General features: G+C 36.8%; 2 protein-coding genes across 2 annotated transcripts; both read left to right on the top strand.

Annotated features, from left to right (window-relative positions):
• The first annotated feature begins 2036 nt into the window (after positions 1 to 2036).
• LOC119777857 (C-type mannose receptor 2-like) lies at positions 2037 to 12256 on the top strand. The gene is made up of 6 exons (XM_038276864.1): positions 2037 to 2219; positions 3538 to 3541; positions 4558 to 4611; positions 4716 to 4940; positions 6167 to 6508; positions 11745 to 12256. The coding sequence occupies exons 1-6, from the start codon at positions 2037 to 2039 to the stop codon at positions 12089 to 12091; spliced, it is 1155 nt and encodes a 384-aa protein (XP_038132792.1). The 3' UTR covers positions 12092 to 12256.
• An 8651-nt stretch (positions 12257 to 20907) lies between these two features.
• LOC119777851 (C-type mannose receptor 2-like) lies at positions 20908 to 22802 on the top strand. The gene is made up of 3 exons (XM_038276860.1): positions 20908 to 21253; positions 21452 to 21796; positions 22111 to 22802. The coding sequence occupies exons 1-3, from the start codon at positions 21007 to 21009 to the stop codon at positions 22455 to 22457; spliced, it is 939 nt and encodes a 312-aa protein (XP_038132788.1). The 5' UTR covers positions 20908 to 21006; the 3' UTR covers positions 22458 to 22802.
• Positions 22803 to 23254: the final 452 nt, after the last annotated feature.

Consider the following 23254-nt stretch of genomic DNA (forward strand, 5'->3'; position numbering starts at 1 on the left):
GGTGTCTGCCTCCCGGACTAAAGCTGATAGTTGGTTCCACAAGAGAGGAGCCTGATAACTAAAAGATCTGCTTCCCATTCTATTTTTAGAATTCTAGGAACCTCTAGTAAACCTGCAGACTGAGAGCGAAGTGCTCTGTTAGGAACATAAGGAACAATCATATCTCTTATATCAGATGGTCCATTTAAGGCTTTATATGTGAGAAGGAGGATTTTAAATTCTATTCTAGATTTAACAGGAAGCCAATGAAGATAAGCCAGGATAGGAGAGATATAATCTCTCTTTTTAATTTTCATATTTGACTACAGTTTTTGGACTTCCTGATAGCAAATAATTACAATAGTCCAGCCTGGAAGTAACAAATGCATGGATTGGGCACCCCCCTTATATCTGACACTCTGGTGATGGAAACACAGGTAAGTGACCACTATCATCTGACATGATGATCTAAGTTATTCACTTACCTGGTTCAACAGTCCAGTCCATCTCCCTGGAAAGGGGCGCAATCCAACCATGGCATGCATTCATTTTGGCTTCAGGCACATTAAGTATGATAACAACGGAGCTTTGACTGCATTCACTGAGCCTTTATATCTATAACAAACAATATAGGAAGGCTTTAGTAACATTATGTCCAATATCTCTGTGTGATGCGCTGCTGGATGATAAGAGAATCACAATGAGTCCAGGTATAAGTATCAGTTTATTGAATACTTCACCAGGTATCAAGCTTCCAGGAAGGACCAGGCAGTTATTTAGTATGATTATTCATGATCACAACCTTCTTAGCAAAAGTGAGAAGTTCAGGGAACAGGTTGACCCGTCTTATATCTTGCCACAAAGATAGTTTGTATAACTTGCCTCAATAATAACTAAATGAACTTTAAAAACTTTTTTTTAATGTTTATAAAACATCATCTTGCATCATTGACAAATCATTAAACAACATTACATCCGGAAAATTTTCACTTCCATTTTCACATTATGACATGTTTAAAATATATCAATGACATTTTAATTCAAAGGTATAAATTTCATCATATGTATGTAATTAGGGGGTTCCCGCTCCATCTCACTATCAGTTTGGGGGTCTTTGGCCTGGAAAATGTTGAAGCCCCTGGTATAGAGGATGATCTTAGCTATCTTTTTATGCCCATGTGTTGGGATCTGGAGATCTGTCCACCTTTCTCCAGCAGAGGGTGCCCTAGGTCTCCTGGAGCTGAAGCTGACCACCACACCTGCGGCTGATTAGCTCATCAGGGAGACCAGCATATAAGCAGAGGCAGGACTACTCTTCAGCGCCAGAGTGTTAAGCCAGTTACGGTTAGCAAGCCTGAGCCAACCAGCCTGCCTGATTCTCTGACTCCCTGAAAGCCTGACTTGAACCTAATCAGTTTTTTGTCCTCTCTGCATCCTAGGAAGAACCTGACTGAAACCTGAACCTCTGGAAGAGCGTCTCCACTGAAAACCTGCCTGCCTGCTCTCAGTAACAAACCTGAAGATTAAACTGTCTGGATCTGCCTACCTTCCTCCAAGGAGGACTTGGAGAAACTCTGAACACTAACAAGCCTGAAGCTAGGTCCTGTCGCTGCCAAGCCCTCTGCCGTCGATCAGTCTCTTGACCCTCCTGGTTCCCTCCCTCTGCCGCTCTGCCTGAATCTCTGAACAGGTACAGATTGCACATTCTCTCAGCTACAAGATCATGGCTAACCTAACTGTCCCTCTCTGCAGAGAGCCTTGTGTGACCAGTCCCGGATCTGATTCCAGTATCTGTCAAATAACCTTGTGCTTATCTTCAATAAACTGTTAAACTTTACTCTGACTCCTTGATGTTCTGCATGTGGGTTAGAAACCTGAACCCCAACATGACACCATGCGCACTTTCAACAGCACATGTGTGGTGAGCTATGGTTTCAGACAGTGAAGCTCACCTTTTTCTCCACGGTTCTTTGAAAATGGATGAGGGTCGTAAGAGAAAAAGTGTCTAGTGTATGAGAAGAAATGAAAGGCTTAAGAAGACGCAGATATATCCCAGAATGCTTTGTGCGGACAGCTTTCCTCGCAAAGCATTATGGGATTTGCTCCCACAGTGGCCCACTGTTACCATAGGCTGCAGCTACCCGACAGCGGTCACTAATAACAAAGATGGTGCAGGCACCGTGCAGTGGTGCCTGCCCACTACTGTGATCACCATTCAGACAGTGATTGTCGTCCAAACGGTAAATTGACTGAGTTCACTATAAAGTCCCCACTGTATATACAGTAGTTAGGGCAGACGTTCAGATACAGTACGGTACGAGCTATGAAAATAGCAACTTTCAAACACAGCGAGCATGAGGAGAAATGGGCTTGTGCATGCTCTTGTAAGCACATTTTTTTTTAAAGTGGGTGGGTGTTTTTAACTATTAAAGGAAAACCTCCACATTATATGATCTAGTTTGAGATATAAAATCATATAATGTACCATCAAATTGATCCAAGTTCTGTATAAGGGGAGTGGAGACCTAGTGGTTAGGACACTCACTCCCACAGACTGCCACTGTGGCTCTCTGAGCAAGAGCCTTAACCAAAAGCTGCTCCCCGGGTGTTGCATGATGGCACCCTACTGCTTCCCAAGGGAATAGGTTAAATGCAGAGGTAAATTTCTCCAATGTGAGATCAATAAAGTTCAATTATTATATTATTATTATTATACACTCAGTCATCAAATCTGTGTGTCTGGTGCAATGGTGTTTAAGATCCAGAAGGTGTCAGTATAGTTCACCACTGTATGACAGTACTGGCAGAGTATCAATACAGTTTGGAGAGTGTCAGTACTTTATGTGGCCTTGTCTACCTATTATTATTATCTAGGTTAGGGGTTGGCAACCCATGTCTCCAGAGCCAAATGCAGCTCTTAAATGCCCTCTTTGGGGCTCCATGGAGCTTTTTCAAAAATGTAGGAAAATGGTCTAAAATCTTCATTTTAATATGGTAAAAGGTCAAACAAACTTTCATTATGTCCTCCAATACTGTACAAGTTTGTACAATAAATACATTTAAACAATAAATATAAAAAAAAAAATCAATGAAGACTTGACTTATAGCCTGCAACACACGTTTTAGCTCGACGTGGTGCAAGGAAGGTGGCTTATGAAAACAAACATTTATTGTGTTTCTATAATTTTATCAGTGCAACCGAAACTTATTCTGTACATTAATTAATTGCAATGAAATTTAAACTTAAAGCACCAGATATCTTACAGCAGGTTTATCACATAATGTGACATTTGGTCCTGCATACAGTAAACATTTGAGCATGAAAGTTAATTATATATTAAAGAGAAAGCCATCTCTGTTGTTTTGTAACATTTAAGATGAGATCATTGTTTCCAATTAAATCCACCTCCCAGCTCCTGTACTCAGCTTATAGTCAATCTCCTATACACTCCACAACAACAAGGTCATTTCTGCAGTGTGTCTTTTACTGGATGTCTGAGGTGAACAACGAATGGTGAGTCCCCTACTGTGTTCATGTGTTACTGACTACCTCGTTAGGCAGGTGGGTATTTGCCTGCATTACTGTCATGTCCTTGATCAAACAGTCCATCATAGACAATCCCTGATACATAGCAGGGCAGAAATGTCATATGAGATAGTTATATTAAATACATAAATACAAAACACAGTAAATATTTTAATTTCACGAGTTACACCCTAGACAGGTCAGTCCATCTAAGTGTGACCCCTCACAAATAATAAACCAGAATTACTGTACTGTTTTTCAAAATTTAAATATTCAAATTATGATGTCAAAAGGGTTCTGTGTTGGGTGGAGCTGAACACTGTTTTAGAACAGCTTAAACAGCACAGCAGGATCATACCACCTGTTTTTCTCTCGGGATATAACCAAATTGAAGCATGTTGGCATTATTTTAAACTTTTTTTTATTATCAAAAAGGGAGAAAATAATATACCAGATGTTGCTAATTCTTTTCTAATTATTGTATTTAATTATCAGAAGCATAAGATTGGATAAAACATTAATAAAAAAAAACAAAAAAACAATGATTTATGACAGAACAAACATGCAACGGATAATGTTTATTCTCATACTGATTGGTAAGTGTCTCTATTTTAACATTCATTGATTTCACAATGTGCACCGCTGCCTCTCTCTCAGCTGCTTATAGTCTTTTTTTTTTTTTAACGGTCTGATCATTGCTGTTTCCCTGATTAAAAATTCAGATTTAGACTTACAAAAACTTTATTGTCATTTTGTAATCTAATCTGTGTATTCCAAACCTTGTGTTGCATACAGCTTACAATAGTGAAATTTGCTTTTCCAGGTTTTAATTAAAATTTTAAGTTGTAGTACACCCCTCAGCAAAAGTTTTTGAGATCACCAGAGAGAGAGAAACATTGTGGTTTGATGTACAAGTGCTGGTGATATCTCCCAGAGTTTAGTTATCATTCAAAAGAACATTTAAGATATTTATTCCATCTGTATTTCAGGAATAAAGAGCATTATATGAAATGTACTTCAACACCCTTAACATCATTTTTCCTTACTTGCAGGTCAAAGTTTTCTCGCAGTCTGTAAGCTCTATGTGTATCACTACATTGACAAGAGTGAGACGTGGACTGATGCTAAGCAGTACTGCAGAGAGAAATACACTGACCTTGCCACAGTTACTAACATGACGGACATGAAGAGTCTCCTCATGTCAATTAAGAATGGAAACAAAAAAGGCTGGCTTGGTCTGATCTACCGAACAGATGTAAAAAGAACCTGTCTCTGCCAGGAGTGAAGCTCAATGAAAGTGATCTAAACTGGAACAAAGGAGAACCAAATGATGTAGACACTGAAAACTGTGGGTTTTTGCTCAAAGACCTCACATTGGGAGATGTCTCCTGTAGAGGAGACGAGGAGTACAAAAGTTATTTTGTTTGCTTTGATGGTGAGAATACTTTTTACTAAATTAATTTCAGAACTTGTGTTTGGACAAAACATGTATGCAGAGCTGTTGACCCACTGTTACATAAAATGAACAAGAGTGAAGATTTCTAATAGCATTAAAGGAAAATTATAATATTTAATGATTTAAAATGTTAGGACTTTTTTAAAGGGGTCATAGAATGCAAAACCGAGTTTACATTGTCATAGATGAATAATGATAATTCAGTAGGTGAAATGGACATACAGAGAAACCCCATCGACATCTCCCTCCTCTGCAAATCTCACAATTCTAAACGTCCACCATAAAACGGGGGAATCCAAAGCAAGGCCCGAGTTGACATAAAGTTGGCGATTTTGCCTTATTTGGTTTAAGGCCTGTTACTGTTACGCTGTGAAATTGACATTCACACCAGCCCACTGGTTCACTGGCCGAGGAGGGGGGGCGCATTCTCGCGCACCTTGCTCATCTAGTTTGTCCATCTTTACAAGTCGTTTTCCACAATGGCGGTGATATATACAAAACAATTTTTAAATGAATTATGCATAGAGTAGAGCGGATGTAGATTTGACCAATCAGATGCCTCCTGTCTGCTGTAACCTACCATTTTGGAGAGATGCAGCAGAGTGTCTGAGGCAGGGGTGGGGGCACATTTGCATTCACTGCAACACACGCAGAGAACCTGGTTTCTGAGTATAAATCAGCCTTAAGGCAGGCGGGGTAAAGCACAGGGCTTCGTGTGTCCAGGCTGACGGCTCGGTTCCAGTGCCTGGTGTGTTTCGATTTACATGCTGCACTGTAGTTGACCAAAATCCTGGAAGGTTTTGAAATTCTTCCAGGACATTTTTTTTAGGTATGAAAAGTAGGACATGTCCGGGAAAAGATGAATTTCTGAGTGAGTGCTTGTTGCTATGATGTGTCTTTGCTCAGCAGCTTTGCTCATTGTGAACCACCCAATCAGCGCACAGCTCGTCTAAATATTCATGAGCATACCATAAAAGATTCAATGTAGGGCTTAAAACCAGGCTTGCATTGGGGGTCATTTTCAGCCCAACCAATGTTACACACCCTATTCAGAGACCTTAAGGACCAGCATCAAATACCCTATATAATCATTCTATGACCCCTTTAACTGTTTCAGACATCACTGCTTGCAATCAATTCAGCTGAAGAATGAAAAAATAATGGTAGGAACTTAATTATATGTCCTAATTGTCTTTATCCTCAAGACCATAACCAAAGAAAGAGATTTCATCTAATCAAAATAAAGAGTACGTGGCTGGAAGCTCAGAGTTACTGCAGACAGAAACACACAGATCTGGTCAGTGGGATAAACCAGCTACAGGATCCACAACTCAAGGAAGAGATCAACTCTATAGACACCTTTGTGTTTGTTGGCTTGTTTAGGGACACCTGGCAGTGGTCGGATGGAAGCAGTTTCTCTTTCAGACACTGGCATAAAGAGTTTGACGATGAAGGAGAAATGGCTGATCACTGTGTTGCTATTGATGATAAAGACGGGTGGAACATAAACCGCTGCACCAAGCAGATGCCCTTCATTTGTTATGAAGGTGAGTTTTTCTGGCAGTTATAAAACTGTAAATCAGATACCTTTTATATGTTTTAATTTTGATGTGTTCTTTGACCAACATGAACACAAAACAAAATCTTATGTTCTCTTACACTCACAAAAATTGTTTTCTAACCATTCTGGAATTAGTTATTAAATGTAACTCAGGTAGGCTCCAAATCCAGCTCCCAGCTACGCCACTAGTTGCAAACTAGGAATCATCAATTTATGCAATAATGCTCTGCTCTGCAGTTATGGAAATGGCAGATTTCTTAATGAATCACTACATATATATATATATATATATATATATATATATATATATATATATATATATATATATATATATATATATATATAATATATATATATATATATATATATATATATATATATATATATATATGTATATATATATATATATATATATATATATATATATATATATATATATATATATATATATATATATGTATATATATATATATATATATATATATATATATATATATATATATATATATATGTATATACATACATATATACATATATATATATGTACATACATACTGACTGTATGATCTGGTTGAACTGTAAAGTGCCTTGAGATGACATGTGTTGTGAATTTGGCGCTATATAACTAAACTGAATTGAATTGAATTGAATTATATATATATATATATATATATATATATATATATATATATATATATATATATATATATATATATATATATATATATATATATATATGTAATATATGTAATATATGTAATATGCATTTAAAAGTGCTACTTTACAGTGGAACAAAAGCTGATATTGATCCGAAAGATTTTTCAGGTTCTCAACTTACTACCCAAATGAAAAACACGTTGATTTTTTATTGCTCAATTTGATCTCTTTGGATAAGTTTAAATGTCTCATCTTAGTATCATCCTGTGACATTTTATTTCTTTTTGCTTCTCCTAAGGGAACATTAGGAGCTAGAGAAAAGCAAAAAAGTTATAAGACATCACCAAGTATAAGGAAGTTGCGTTGAGAAAAAGATTTTAGCATTACATAAGAAGTGGGATAAACGGGGGATATCTTATCATTGTATAGCTTAGTGGCACGGAGGAGAACGGATTAGCACTCTTGAGTCATAGGCTCTGTTCGAAAACCTGGGCTGCATGCTCCAAGGACACAGTCTACCTAGACTGGATCCTTCGAAGTCCTTGAGAATAAGGAGGCCGGAAGAGTTTTAGCTGTGAATGCGAACAGGTCCACCCTTCGGCGGGTTTTACTGCCGTAAGCTCTGTTGCTTAGCAACCATAAAAGTTGACACACAAAGCAGGAAAAGAATGAATACCGAGGTTTTCAAAACTGTTTGTTTATTTATTTATTTTTTATTGTAAAGTGAACAAAGACTGCTGTCATTCTGCACATCTCTGATGTTGCTGCTATTTTCAAATATCCATTACTGTAAAAATGTCCATAGCTGCATATTGGTTATTTATTCTCCAGTTTTATATTTTTAAAACACTTAGAATCTGTCCTTGAATTACAGCCAAACTTATTTACATAGTAACAGATAAAAACCTTTAGATAAATCAAACATTACCGCCACATATCTGACTCAATAACCATTAAAACAACTATTTTCATTCATCTCAGACGGAACTATTCACAGACTTAATTTATATTAAACTGAACTTCCAATTTTTACCACTGTATGGCGCCAAGTAACCTTTCTTCTGAACAGCCAGCATGCTTGGTCTCGCAATGAATCCTGGGTAAACCAAGGATACCGAGGATACATCGGACCCGTCCTTCAAATCCGGCAAAAAGAAGGACGCAAATTAAGGCCGCATAACGAGGACTCTTGGAATCCGACCAGACCTCGGCGCAGCGCTATGACGTAATCGTCCTTCGAATCTGGCCTTCTAAGGACGCGTCCTAGGTTTTCGAACAGAGCAATAGTCTTGGCAGGGACCTTCCTGTGTGGAGTTTGTATAGACTCCCTGTGTCTGCGTAGGTTTCCTCTACCAATAAAGACATTTTGTCAGGTCAGGTCAGCCATTAGTGGCTCAGGCTAAACTTCCATTTGATCTATGACATTTTGTTGTTTGTACCCTGTATGTATAATGACAAATAAAGAACATTATAATCTTATAATTGATCTAATCTTAAAGCTACAGTGTGTAATAATTACAGGGATATAAAGTCAGAAATTTAATATATTATACATAACTATGTTATTTATCATCATCTACGAGCTCAGCCTCTTAACCTTAATATTTGCGTTGCCTTAGAATTCGTTATTTATAATTACATAGGAGCGGGTCTCGCAGCCATGGAGGCTGACATCTTTGCGCTACGGCAGCGCAGAGGCAACAAACTAGCGATTGCGAGATCTCCCATTACGCTCGAAAATAACTACGGCAAGTTGAGAGAGATGAACTGAGACGGTACTGAACAGTAGATGGCAGTATTATACCCCGGAAGCGTTTAGTCTGCCTGAAACCAAAGAAGAAGAAGAAGCAGGTATACTGCGCCTCAGTAACAAGAAAGGTGAACAAGGCGGCAGGCGTGAGTGACTTTGCAAACTGTTTGGCACTGTGTGGCCAAACATCAGACGAATGGAGGATCATGCCTACTCTGTATCACAACGAAAACATGACGAGAATAACCGCAAGCGTGACAAGAAACGACAAAAAACACAGATCAACATTGGCACGGCATTTACACGATAGAAGTCACTGATGGAGGAAAAAGGTTTTCAAAGTGACGCTCAAGTTGCCAGTTTTCTCTTGGACAGGTAATTAATCCTACACACACAATTGTCTAATATCACTGCAGTTTTTGGAGTACAGGATGCTCAGACCTGTCTAAAACAATAACATGCTGCGTGACGATGCTGTTACTCTCCAGTATACTTATTCAGCAACGTCCCTGACGTTTCATAGGTAATGATTCAGTAATTTTCTGTAAAATCATTTTCTGGATATATACCTCGGTTACTTCTCTCCGGCTCCTTTGGAGATCTTCAAGCCTTTCCTCCTCTGCTCTAGTCACCCCGCTGGCACCCCTCCCTCGCCTGGCCCTAGCTGCACGCCCTCGCCCTCTTCTTCTCCCTCTTCCTCGCCTTGTAACCCCCGTGCCACTAACAAGACTTGGACTCTGTAAACGGGAAATATATATTCTTCCAGCGAACACAATCTCGCTGTTAAACTAATGACTACAATTACTTCGTCTGTTTATATCACCATGCAAAGCAGCTCACCAATAGGGTGACCATATTTTCATTTGGGAAAACCAGGACACCTTGGAGCGGGGGGGGGGGGGGGGGGGGGTGTTTGGGGGGGCTTGGGGGCTTGATTGAAAGAACAAATGTCTCATCAGGAAAGGTTACTTGGCGCCAAACAGTGGTGAAAATTGGAAGTTCAGTTTAATATAATCCAGTCTGTGAATAGTTCCGTCTGAGATTAATGAAAATAGTTGTTTTAATGGTTACAGAGTCAGATATGTGGCGGTAATGTTTGGTTTATCTAAAGGTTTTTATCTGTTACTGATTAAATGGGTTTGGCTGGAATTTAAGGACAGATTCTAATAGATCTGCAGGGGAGGACTATAAATCTGATAGGAGTTTAATTTTTTTATTGTTGTTTTGCACAATATGCTTAACTAAGTATTTTTTGTTGTTGAATATTAGAGATTTTGCAGATATATTTTGTAGATACATTGTTTAGATTTACTTATATATTTCTAACCCTTTTATAGAATAGAATAGAAAATCCCTTTATTGTCCCACAATGGGCAGATTTACAGCAGCAGAAAGATTATTGAAAATGGTCACACAGATGAGGACCTTAGAAAAATGTATAAGAATAACATAATAGGGAAGAGTTAAAATATAAACAATAAAATCCTGTAAAGTGTTTTAACAATATAAAACTGGAGAATAAATAACCAATATGCAGCTATGAACATTTTTACAGTAATGGATATTTGAAAATAGCAGCAACATCAGAGATGTGCAGAATGACAGCAGCAGGTTATTTAACTGACTAAGGTTTCTATCATTACATTTGATTTGATTTGTTCCTGCTCCTGGTGGTTGGAACATTTATTCCACTCTGGATTCTTGTGAGTGTAGTCTTTGTTCACTTTAACTTTATAAAAATAAATAAATAAACAAACAGTTTTGAAAACCTCAGTATTCATTCTTTTCCTGCTTTGTGTGTCAACGTTCACGGTTGCTAAGCAACAGAGCATACGGCGGTAAAACCCGCTGAAGGGTAGACCTGTTTGAATTTACAGCCAAAACTCTTCTGGCCTCCTTATTTTCAAGGACTTCGAAGGATCCAGTCTAGGTAGACCGCGTCCTTGGAGGATGCAGCCCAGGTTTTCGAACAGAGCCTCTGATTAAGAACAGGGCTGCCCGCACTGACGCGGCTCAGGGATTACGTCACACGGAGCGTCGTGCGCAGGACATTTCCTCACTTTCTAAAAAAAAACCGGGACGCCTGGGACAGGACGTGAAATACGGATATGTCCCGGGAAATACGGACGTTTGGTCACCCTACACCAAAACGTCACAACGATGTAGAAAAAATAACGGGTATATTTATTATCTTAAGTCTACATGAAATCTATACCCTACACAGACTAATGAAATACTATCTGTAAAATTATCTATGTAAACAAACCTCATCACTTGAGAAGGTAGGTGATGGAAGACATTTTGTCCCGTAACGCTCGCCATACTGTTGGGGGGGAGAAGCGGTGGGGGGGAGATGTTCATGTTGCTGCGGTCTGCAGTCTGACCGCTAGATGTCGCTGAAAATTACACACTGTAGCTTTAATTACGTCTTAGTAATTTTGAAAGAGAATTAAAGACCTTAATGGTCCAAAACTACTTTCTTTTCCTGTAGTATTCTTTCTTTTTAGAGGAAAGTGACAGCAAATTGGAATGAGAGACGGGGGGAACAATTTGTATGAAGGTTACAAGACAGGATTCAAACCTGCAACTGCCATGTCAAAGACTAGGAATTGGAGGGAAAGGGGGAGGTTATGCATAAGTAATGATAAATAACAGAATTGTTTAAGGAAATCTTACGTTTTCTGTCAGACACTGTCAATTGATGAGATCTGGAGCTATACATTTTACAATATATAGGCTTTATTAATATTATTGTTATCTATCTAAAGACATAAAGCCACTAGTAAGATTATTTGTTCATTCTTTCTTCTTTTAGATAAAGTGATCCTGATTAAAAAAAAGATGAACTGGGAGGATGCCTTATACTACTGCAGAGATCACTACCATGACCTGGTCACCATCACCAGCCTGGATGAGCAGAGATGGATCCAGGAGAAAGCCAAGAAGGCCTCCACTGATTATGTCTGGATGGGATTGCACTACACCTGTACTCTGGATTTCTGGTTCTGGGTCAGTGATGAGGTGGTCAGGTATAAGAACTGGGCCTCAGGGGAACCAGTGGATGACTGTGACATGTCTGGGGCCATGGAAACAGGAGGAGAACACAAGTGGAGAAAAATGAATGATGAGAAGAAGTTTAATTTCATCTGTGCAAAATTCTAGAGTCTGTAACTCCAAATGTCTTTTCATTTATTTTACAACTTTTGCAGTTCTTTAGAGTGCATTGTTTTTTGTGTGTTTTTAGAAGTGTACTACCTTGCTTTGTACAGTATCTTAGAACTGGATTGTTGGGAACTGCTCTTTGTTTTTAGACAGTTTTTATTTCATATGAGGGTGATCCTTTAATTAAAGCACTATTGGTCCTGCAAACTTGAAGAGAAAAAGTATAATAAAATATAAATTCTCACAATGTTATTGGTTAGTATAACTAGTCTAGTTTGAAGATTCATAAGAAAACACACAAATTTTTTAAGACAAATTGGTGTTTTTGAACAGATTTCCCAATTGGCTGGCACAAATGTAATTTCCTTCACATATAAATATTTGTCATTTATTCTAAAATACTTTGATACACATAATGTTTTTTCACTGGAAGAACAATTTCATATAAAGTTTTAACTGTTTATGCCTTTATAGTAAACACATACATTTATGGATTAGGTAAATTAATTTTGATGAGGACAAGACGCAAATCTTATGTCCGATATAACCTGAGATATAGCATTGGAATCGCAAGATACATTTCAAGGTGTAAATACTTGTGTTTTTAATTTAAGTGGAATATTTTCTCTTAAGTAATAAAGACGGTTTTAATGAGTGATTAGAATTTTTCAACAATTTATTTAAAAACAAATGGTGTGGTGGAAATTACACGGCATGGTGGAAATTAATGGTTGTTGTGGAAATTACAATGAATGGAACATACAGACAACAAACCTTTCTTTTTAAAAACTTTACGGAGCATAATAATAAAATAATAATGATAAAAAGAATACATTATTAAATAATGATAAACTAATTGCAGTCATGCATAGGTGGTACTAAGGGTGGGGGAGAGGGGGTGGCACCAAAATGCTTAGCATGTAAATTATAGTTAGAAACATGTCAAAAGTTGTCTAAAAAATTGATATTTAATAATATGACCACATTGTTGTAAAAATAAAATGAGATAAATAAAATGTGAGAACAAGGGCCTTGTATGTGTATCTGTAAATTACGCCTACACACGAAAATGTGATTTCCACCACACCATTGTAGTTTCTAGAAGAATGTGGTGGAATTACTGTGGTGGAAATTACAATCTGACAGAAATTGGCGGGAAAATCTATGCTAGCATTACATACTAGCTAACATAGGGTCTCTAGCATTTTATGCTTACAAAATACATCTATGTGTGTAAAATCAGTTGATGTTCAGCATGTTTGGAAATTACATGCAATAAAAATATTTTCAATTGAAGCGATATTTACCTTGGCTTTACTTCAAAAGTTGATGGATGAAGTCAAAATTCCCGCCATGTCAGACTTCTGCTGTGATGTCACTGTTCATCTCCATAGCAACTACCCAAACAATCTTTCACGCAAACTTTTTAAAGGGACATTACAGTGTTGTGGTGGAAATTACGACAATAGTGTGGGACAACTACAATTGGTTTAGAAAATAACATGAACAGTTGAATGACATTAAATACTGCAATTATAGTTTGATTATTTTACTGATATTTTATTCAAGATATTTTAAAATATTAGAAAAAAAAAATGTTTTTTTTACTATCCATTTTTGTCATTGAAGATCAAAAGTCTGGATGTGGGACAAGCACAGAGCTGTAATATTTACATATAAATGAGGCTGAAAAAAGGAGAAAAAGTCATCACAGGCTGCTAAAACAAATGTCCTAAAACAGTTTCATTGTAAAGATAACTATAAATGTGTGAAATGTCCCTTTTTTAAAATTTTTCATGAAATATTATCAATGGACATAAAAGTGCCCGTAGTTAAAGAATCACCCATGAATATGAAGTTTCATACTGTAGGACATATTATATATGTTTAATATAATATTAATCTTAGTGTGAATTAATCTTAACATTATATTAAAATGTGCTCAGATTTTTCTTTCCATGTATTAGTTAATTTCATTTCCAAAACTATTCAAGCAATTTCATGAGTACATCTGTCTAAATTTAATGAAATTTTCCTCTAAATTTATATTTGTATAAAAAAGAGAGAAATCAGTGTAATACAGAGTAAATTACATATACATGAAGCAAACAGAAAATCTTTATTTCACTTTAAAGGTACAGGTAATGATAATGTTGGAATTCTGTTTAATTTTTCTGTTCATTAAGTTAATAAGAATGAATTAACAATTTACACCTAGAAGGTGTGAGTAAGAATGTAGTATGCAACATTTATCATTAGCTGTTGGTGAGAAAATAAAAATGAACATTTAATTATTTCAAGATCTATTTTATTTTTCTGAGGACTAAGTCAAACAGAGTAATCAGTGGTTATTGTAAAATGTCTGACAACAGAAAGTTGTAAATAAGTCATTTTATTTGTTAACCTTCATTCCCATCTGTCAACACAAGATACAGGCTGAAATTTCCATGTCTGTGGGTGTGTGAGCATTTTGGGTAAAGCCAGTTAGACTTGCACATCAATATTTACTCCATATAAATCATGCATTATCACAACTTTATTGTTAGTTAGAACCATAGATTAAAAAGAAAATAAAAGCATTGATGTGTTATGGCAGTTAAATCTTAAGATTATAATAGACATCCGAAGTTGCAAAAACTCATTTCAGGGAGATGCTTTAGAAACCCAAACACACAGGATTTCAGAATTAGACATCCCCAGTTATTAATTTCATAAACTCACCAGATCTGAACGCCCTGTTAAAAAAACTTAACACCCATGAGTAGAGGTAATGCAGCCTGATGATATTTACACCGCATCAGATACCGTTCCCCCCATGTTAAAAAGAGGGGAACGCTATCTGACGGGATTTATAGGCCCATCAGATAGCGTCTCCCCTGATGTCATTTACGTTGAGTTGCAATAAATGCAAAACTCTCTGCAGGTTCTTGTCTTTGTTGTCCACTCTATTCAGCTGGCTTTTGAAACACATGGCGAGAAGGTGGGGGCCGGGGGGTGAGGGTTACGGGGGACAGAAACGCCAAAGTAACGCAATAGTTACTTTTACTAGTAACTAGTTACTTTTATTGTGGAGTAACTCAGCTATTTTTTGGGAGAAGTAACTAGTAACTATAACTAATTACTTTTTTCAAAGTGCCTAACACTGTTCCTCACCATGGCCAGTTCTAGAAAGGGAGCCAACGGAGGCCAGAAATTCTAATGATGATATGCGCTGGAACAGACATGGTTACTGATAGGTCCTTTGGAACTACTTCATTCTTTTTCTTTACAAATTCTGTTTTACTAATTGTTCAAAAACAATATGGGTAAAAGTTTCAGTGGTACTGATATAGGATCCCAGTTTTCATCTGCTAAATGTTTCTTTTTCCCACAACAAATAAAAAAATAATCCTCTAATTTTTACAGATGAATTTAACAGTTTTTCTTGAGTTCTAATTCAAAGTTTATAGAAAACAGTAGTTTTAACTTAAATTAAGTCAAAAATATGTAAAATTCCTAAATTCTAAATGTATATTGACCTTATAAGAAATAGAATTTCTATTGAACATAATTGAAAAGAAATTTCACTTCATGCAACTCTATTAATATATTTGAATCCCTTGCCCTGTTTTTTATTTCATGCTTTTCTGTGCCGCCATGAAAACACGCTGGCCCCCTCCTGGCCCCCTGGTACATTTGGTCTAGATCCGCCACTGTTCCTCACCTTCACTAGATGTGGATATACTTTAGTATATTCTGCTGTAAAATTAGTCCTATATTTTCGTTTTTTACTCAAGGATTCAACCTCTGCCGTTTTACAGGATGCACAGCTTTGAGTGGTAACTAGGTGACTGTCAGAGAATAACACGAAACTTATCAATCTGATCCAATCCAATAAGCTCTCAGACAACTAGTTGCCTGGAACACTGGTTGAACAGAGCATCGCTTTGGAGAGATACGCTGCACAGTTTTCACAAGTAACCTCCTCCCCACGCTCTCTTGTTGTCTGCACAATCGAAGTAGTTCTAATCCGCACATGATGCACAAATTATTGCCTGCCCGCTCTCACTCGCATTAAAAAACACCACCTCGCAGAACGTAAACTCCGGGATAATTTATCCGACTCGCGGGCAGCCGTGAACAACTATTATGTCAGGTAGACTCCCGGAACTTCCAGGAGGCTTGGGATGTCTGTATTAACCAACCTGAAGGTGTTAGGATTCTCAAACTGAAGCTGTTTTTTTTTAAACTATGGTAATCAAATTCAGTAATGAAGTCCAACATTAATGTGAAGTAAAAATGTGCACTGAGAGCTGATATGCAAGGAAGAAACGGTTTTATTTTACTCTGCAGAGGAGAACGACACGACAGCTGACTACAGCTCTCAGTGTGGCTCTGGGGTGGTAGCTTCCCACCCCTGCATATAAAGAGACTCCACACGCATGAACATTGTTTCTTCAGTTCATCAAGAACATACATGCAGTCAGATAAACACTTCAGACAACTGTTTCCCATCCATACCAGAAACGGGATGTGAGAACCTTGAACTCAGTGAGGACATTCTTATCTAAACTAGGGAGGCAACTTTCTTCTTCTCAGGCTTCTAAATAATCACCCTATTCAGGCAGAGAAAAGGCACACTTTTAAACATTTAATCTCACAAACAGGAAAAATATGATTCCACATTAGCTAAATACATGAACATTATTTTCTCTTTGGTTTAAAGGTATTGTGGAGGATTTTTTAATCCTCCCTCCACCTTAAAAAAAGGCACATGCAAGAGCATGCATGAGCTAATTTCTGCTTGTGCACGCCATGTTTAAAATAAATGCTGTTCTCATAGATCATACAACTGTACTTTCTCTACATACAGCGGGGACTATAGTGGACTTTATAGCAAACCCAGTTAACTGACCGTTAGGACAGATGACCATTGCTTTTTGCTCCGTTGGTCACTTAACTCTTCCTCCTCCACGTGGTGCCTGCGCTATCCATGTCATTAGTCGCCGCTGTTGGGTAGCGACAGCCTTTGGCCACAGGGGGCCGCTGAGACAGCAAATCCCATAGTGCTGGGATATATCTGCCTCTACTGGGGCCTTTTTTTCTTCTCATACACTTCGTAGACACTGTTTCTCTCACGACCCTCAGCCATTTTCAAAGAACCGCGGTGAGAAAGGTGAGCTTATTTGATTGTCGGAAACCATAGCTCACCATACATATGCGGCTGAAAGTGCATATGTGCAGAAAAAGATAGCTAATGGGGCCAGCACTTTGGAGGGCCTTACATAAACATATCACCAGAATGATTGACAATTAGGAGGACCACTTATTTAGATGATCCCCCCGAAAATAAAAGATTGTCCGCTATATCTTTAAGCTTTTCAAGTATATTGAGCTGTTATGTAGAAATTTACTGCTGGTTGTTTATGGGCTTGTCAGAGCACTAAAGGCTTTGTTAGTTGTTGTAATTGATCCAGTAGGGAGAGGACAGGAAGCGTATCTTATCTAAACATCCCAGCCTTAAAGGGATAGTTCGGTATTTTTGACATGAATCTCTATGGCATCCCCATCACCAGCGGCATGCAATCACACTGACTTACCCCTGGCAGCGTCCTGTGAGCAGAGTTATCGTCCAGTTTTGGTCAAGCCAAAAGTAGTCCGGCAGGTTTTTAGGAACAGCGAAATAAAACTTTTCTCTTCCCAAAACATTATGTGTTCAAAAGAGCGATATTTTTGCATCCCAAAAAGATTGTAGTGGGAAAAGTCACACGTTGTTATCAATTGGTCCTATTTTCTCTCTGTTCGTATCAGTGCGCGCCGTCATTCAGACAGCGAGCCCAACAACAGCCATGTCTCCTTCCGCCGCGGAGGGAGACATGGCTGTTGTTGGGCTCGCTGTCTGAATGACGGCGCGCACTGATACGAACAGAGAGAAAATAGGACCAATTGATAACAACGTGTGACTTTTTCCCACTACAATCTTTTTGGGATGCAAAAATATCGCTCTTTTGAACACATAATGTTTTGGGAAGAGAAAAGTTTTATTTCGCTGTTCCTAAAAACCTGCCGGACTACTTTTGGCTTGACCAAAACTGGACGATAACTCTGCTCACAGGACGCTGCCAGGGGTAAGTCAGTGTGATTGCATGCCGCTGGTGATGGGGATGCCATAGAGATTCATGTCAAAAATACCGAACTATCGCTTTAAGAGGCAAAGCTCACAGTCATAAAGCTGGACTGGTAGCTTCAGCAGACAAGAGGAATACTTTTTCTCCCAACACCGGCAAGTAGACTTTATGACATCATATTTACTATAAGGAATCAGGATTGGTTATCTTTGGAATCCCTTTTCACGAGATCATCTTTTAGGACTAACTGTGACTACAATATTTGGTGTTCATATGCATGTTTACAAGTTTAAATGCTGTTATTGTAACCTGATAAACCACAATAATTGAAGCTTAATTCTGGATTTCATTGTTTTATTGTAAATGAATCCTCACCTTTCTGATCCTGATTCCTTCTTGAAACAACCATAGGTTTGGGGAAAAGAAATAAATGCATAGTATTTTTTTTATTCAGGAGACTTGACCAAACCACTTTAAACTTCAATGAGTCATTCATACACTGATGATGGGAAGCTACATTGTAGCCACAGCTGCCCTGGGGATCACTGACCTAAGCAAGGCTGCAGTCCATAGGCTCACTGAGCTCTCTGACCTCTATCATTAGACAATGCAGTTGAACTCCTTCATCTGATGCCACTGTCGCCCCATACAAGTAACAACTTGATGATTTTCTTCATTGACATCAGTGTAATATTAAATTACATGTACTCAATGTTTTTCTGTGTAACTGCTAAGATTGTTTTTAAACACATTACACAGGTCCCTAGGAGGCTCCTTAACAGATTTCTGGTAAACAAGAGAAATTGAGAGGAATATTATTACTTACTTTTGAAATTTCTCCAGGAAATTCATAAAAGCCTTTTTTTTTTTTTTTTTTTTTATCAGATGTTCTCTTAATCCTTTTAAAACACAGCCCTTATCTTTATGCTGCTAAATGAATCAATGACATTTGTGACCAATAAGAAAACTTGTCTTTAAACCAAAATGTGTTTTTAATGTGTATTTAATAGTTATTGGGTTGTTCTGATGCTGAATGACATCAGTGAATCACTTAGCAGGATTACATGGAAGACATTCAGCCCATAAAGGCCACAGATCTGTAAGTCATTCAAGCAAATTACTATAAATACTTTTTTATATATACTATACTGTGCTGTATTGTTTATTGTATCACACTGTATATTAATGTTTTTAATAAATATATATATTTTATTCATTATTTCTATCATTTGAAATAAAATGACAAGGATGGTAAAACAGATATTTCTTTTCTTGCTTAGTTGAAAAAAACGTAGTTTGTAATAAAGATAGCCAGTGTTTTTTTTTTTTTTTTTACAATTCAAATGATGATATCTGGGTTTTGCCTATTTTATTAAAAACGGGCTAAATATATCACAGGTAGTGGGAAGTCAGTCCCATGTGGTGCAAATAAGAATGATTACTCTGTTAAAAGCAGGAAGGAGGATGCAAATTAGAACAGCAGGCATAATGTTGAGTGCCATAATGTTTCTTTATGAAACCCATCCATTATCATTAAAGGCCTAACAGATGCAGTGAACTCTGGAGCTGGGATAGGCCACCAAATGTTATTAAAAATTTTTCACTTTAATGAAAACAAAATAATTAAAAACAGTAGCTACATTGTGTCCAGTTTTATTGTAAAAAAAAACTTTTGGAGACTCAACGAGTGACTGTGTGCTGTGTTCAATTCGTTTGCATGTTTTGTTTTTCTTTATATTTTCTGCAATGGAAAATAATGTTTTAAAATGTAGAAGACATTATAAACCGCTTCAAGTATTTCTCCAGAGTACAACAAAACACCTGGCAGTCAGATATAAATTTGTTGCAGCAGCACAGACAGAATCACAGCGGAATAAAAAAAAAAGAGGAATCTCACTCAAATTAAATGAAATAAATAGGCCTGAGAAACAAAATCTCTTTTCCTCTATGTATATTATTCTATTACATCATAGCTCTTTTCAGTTTTTTAATGCAAATGAATTAAAACTTCCTGCACAGCACGTTGTGTTTATCCATAAATATTCACATTTAGTTCCTTAGTCAGTCTGTTTCAGCAAAACTGCGCATTTAGTAAGAACTGTCTTCATCAGGACATTCATTCTCCAAAATCTGAGTGAGAGACAAAGCCAGATGTAAGTTTCTCTTTTTTAAATACAGTTCAGATATTTATTTTTATTAATTATACCAGAGATAGTCTTCCATTGGCAACTATCAAAATTGACTCTGTAATTATTTATTGTTGTTGTAATGTTTGTTCTACTTCTTTTTTCTTATAAAACTGACTTTTGCATAACGAGTTCAGCTATTTTAATTTATTTCATATTGAGTATTATGATTAATCGTAATAGTTTAAAATATTCTGCGGGATGTTTCATGTTGACATGTTGCCTTCTAAAGTTTTTCTTGTACATGCAGAGGTCTGTCAAGAAAAAAAAAACCCTAAGACAAAGTACTAAAATTTATCCAACAGAAAAGATTATTGAGAGAAAAAAAGTAGCAACAAATCAACTAAATCCACCGGAGGAAAAATGCAGTGGGATCTGTTGCTGGTTACTTTGTTTGGTAAGAAACTTTGCATAAATACTGCAGTAGAAAAATTTTAACCACAATCACCACAGACTTTTATCAATGCTTATTAATCCTGTATTTTTTTATTTATTTTTAGCTCAGCACTCTTTTATAGTTTGTCAACTCTATGAGTATCACTACATTAATGAGGAAAAGACCTGGACTGAAGCTCAGCAGTACTGCAGAGAGAAACACACTGACCTGGCCACAGTGTCTAACATGGCAGACATGAGGAGACTTCTCAGTAACTCAGCAGGAAACATGACAGAAGCTTGGATTGGTCTGTATGATCAGAGAGATGGTATCAGAACATGGTACTGGTCTCTGCCTGGAGTGGAGTTCAATGAGGCAAACTGGAATGAAGGAGAACCGAATGACATAATAACTGAAAACTGTGGGTTTATAAATACTATAAAATGGGGAGACATATCTTGCAACAGGAAACTGTTCTTTCTATGCTATAAAAGTAAGAATAAAACATTTCTCTCACGTTTTATATTTAACTAAAAGAATTAGGATAAAATGTAAGTTTCACTAATGTTAGGATGGCTGGGGGGATTTTTATAATTAACTGATGTGTTGGAAAGTAGTGCAGACTTTCAAAGATGTATGCATCTTATTGTGCTGCTTTAAGGTCCTCCTCTCTGAAATGTTTATTTCACAGAAAATAAAACATCAGAGAAATTCTTCTTAATTGAAGAGGAGAAGACCTGGCTGGAAGCTCAGAGTTACTGCAGAGATAAACACACAGACCTGAGCAGTGGACTGGACCAGCTGAATGACGACCAACTGAAAGATGTTCTACCTAAAAATAAAAATGTGTTTATTGGTCTGTTCAGAGACACCTGGAGGTGGTCAGATGGAAGCAGCTTTTCTTTCAGACACTGGAACCTTATGTTTAATGATGAGAAATACAACAGTGGTCAATGTGCCATGACTGTGTTTGATGATGGAGGCAGATGGAAGAATGAGGACTGTACGGCGAAAAAACCCTTCATCTGTTATGATGGTGAGTTTAACTGCAGGATTTCAAGATAATATATCTAGCTCCAACCATGATTTTACTTCAAAAATATTTATTTGGTATTCTTTATGTATGGTAAAACATTTTCATTGTGTTTATTTGTAGTAAAGTACTCCCTGACCAATATATTTTATATTTAGCCTTATTTATGCCTGATTTTGAATAATATATGTGTATAAAAATGTTGTCATTCCAAATTTTTTTGGATTAACACGCAAACATATCGATATTAAAGAATTATGTTAAATTGAAGATCCTGGTCCACAAATTGTGTTTTTTGTAATTTTATTCTACAACAGACAACATGATCTTGATTCAAGAAAACAAAACATGGGAAGAAGCCTTACGCTACTGCAGAACTCACTACCGTGACCTGGTCACCATCTCCAACCTTGATGAGCAGAGGTCCGTCCAGCAGGAAACCCAGTTTGCCTCGAGTCCTTTTGTTTGGATGGGACTGCACTATGCCTGCACTCTAGATGTGTGGTTCTGGGTCACTGATGAAGTTCTCATTTTTGAGAACTGGGCCTCAGAATTAAAGATAGATGACTGTGACATGTCTGGAGCCATGCAGCAAGAAGGAGAACATAAGTGGGTGAAAGAAAATGTTAGTGAGAAGTTTAATTTCATCTGTTCCAAGTGTTAAGTTTTGCATGTTGATGTACTATAATCAAACAATAGCAAAGGTCACAGATATGTGATATTCTAAGTAGAAATTCAACTAAAGGAAAAGATTATCAATTTGAAAACATTGAAGGTATATTAATAAGAAAGGATTAAACACTAGCAAAGTTTCACAATATCTACAACAGTATATATATGCATAGATTGTGTTGTGATACAAAACTGTAGTTTATTCTGTGCTTTTTATTTCATTTTTTTTCTCTTCTTTAGTTTCAGTCCAAAATGGGCTAAAATATTTACTTTTACTTATTACAACAATCATTTCTTGTGTGTGATGCTCTGTAAGGTGTGCAGAAGTTTAATCACATGTAATAAAGAAACTATAACAAAAATGTTTTTTCTTTAAGTCTGCCCACAATGTAACTTTTGAAAATACTGAGGATGCAAGGCAGAGAATAAAAAATGTTTAGTAAGCCTTTTTCCAAAGCACTCAATTAGAGGAGGAAGCAGTGGAAATATATCAAAGGGAGCATAGTAACATTGTATTGGTAAATGCTAACTGATGAGGAAGACTCATCTAATATTTATTAGTTTATATATATATATATATATATATATATATATATATATATATATATATATATATATATATATATATATATATATATATATATATATATATATATACAATCCATGTAATACTTGTATATATATATATATATATATATATATATATATATATATATATATATATATATATATATATATATATATATATATATATTGCGTCCATACAGATAGAAGTGAAGTTAGTGGAGA

The sequence above is a fragment of the Cyprinodon tularosa genome, unplaced genomic scaffold (assembly GCF_016077235.1).
Source record: "Cyprinodon tularosa strain WSP-4 unplaced genomic scaffold, ASM1607723v1 ctg1282, whole genome shotgun sequence".
Classification (NCBI taxonomy): Eukaryota; Metazoa; Chordata; class Actinopteri; order Cyprinodontiformes; family Cyprinodontidae; genus Cyprinodon; species Cyprinodon tularosa.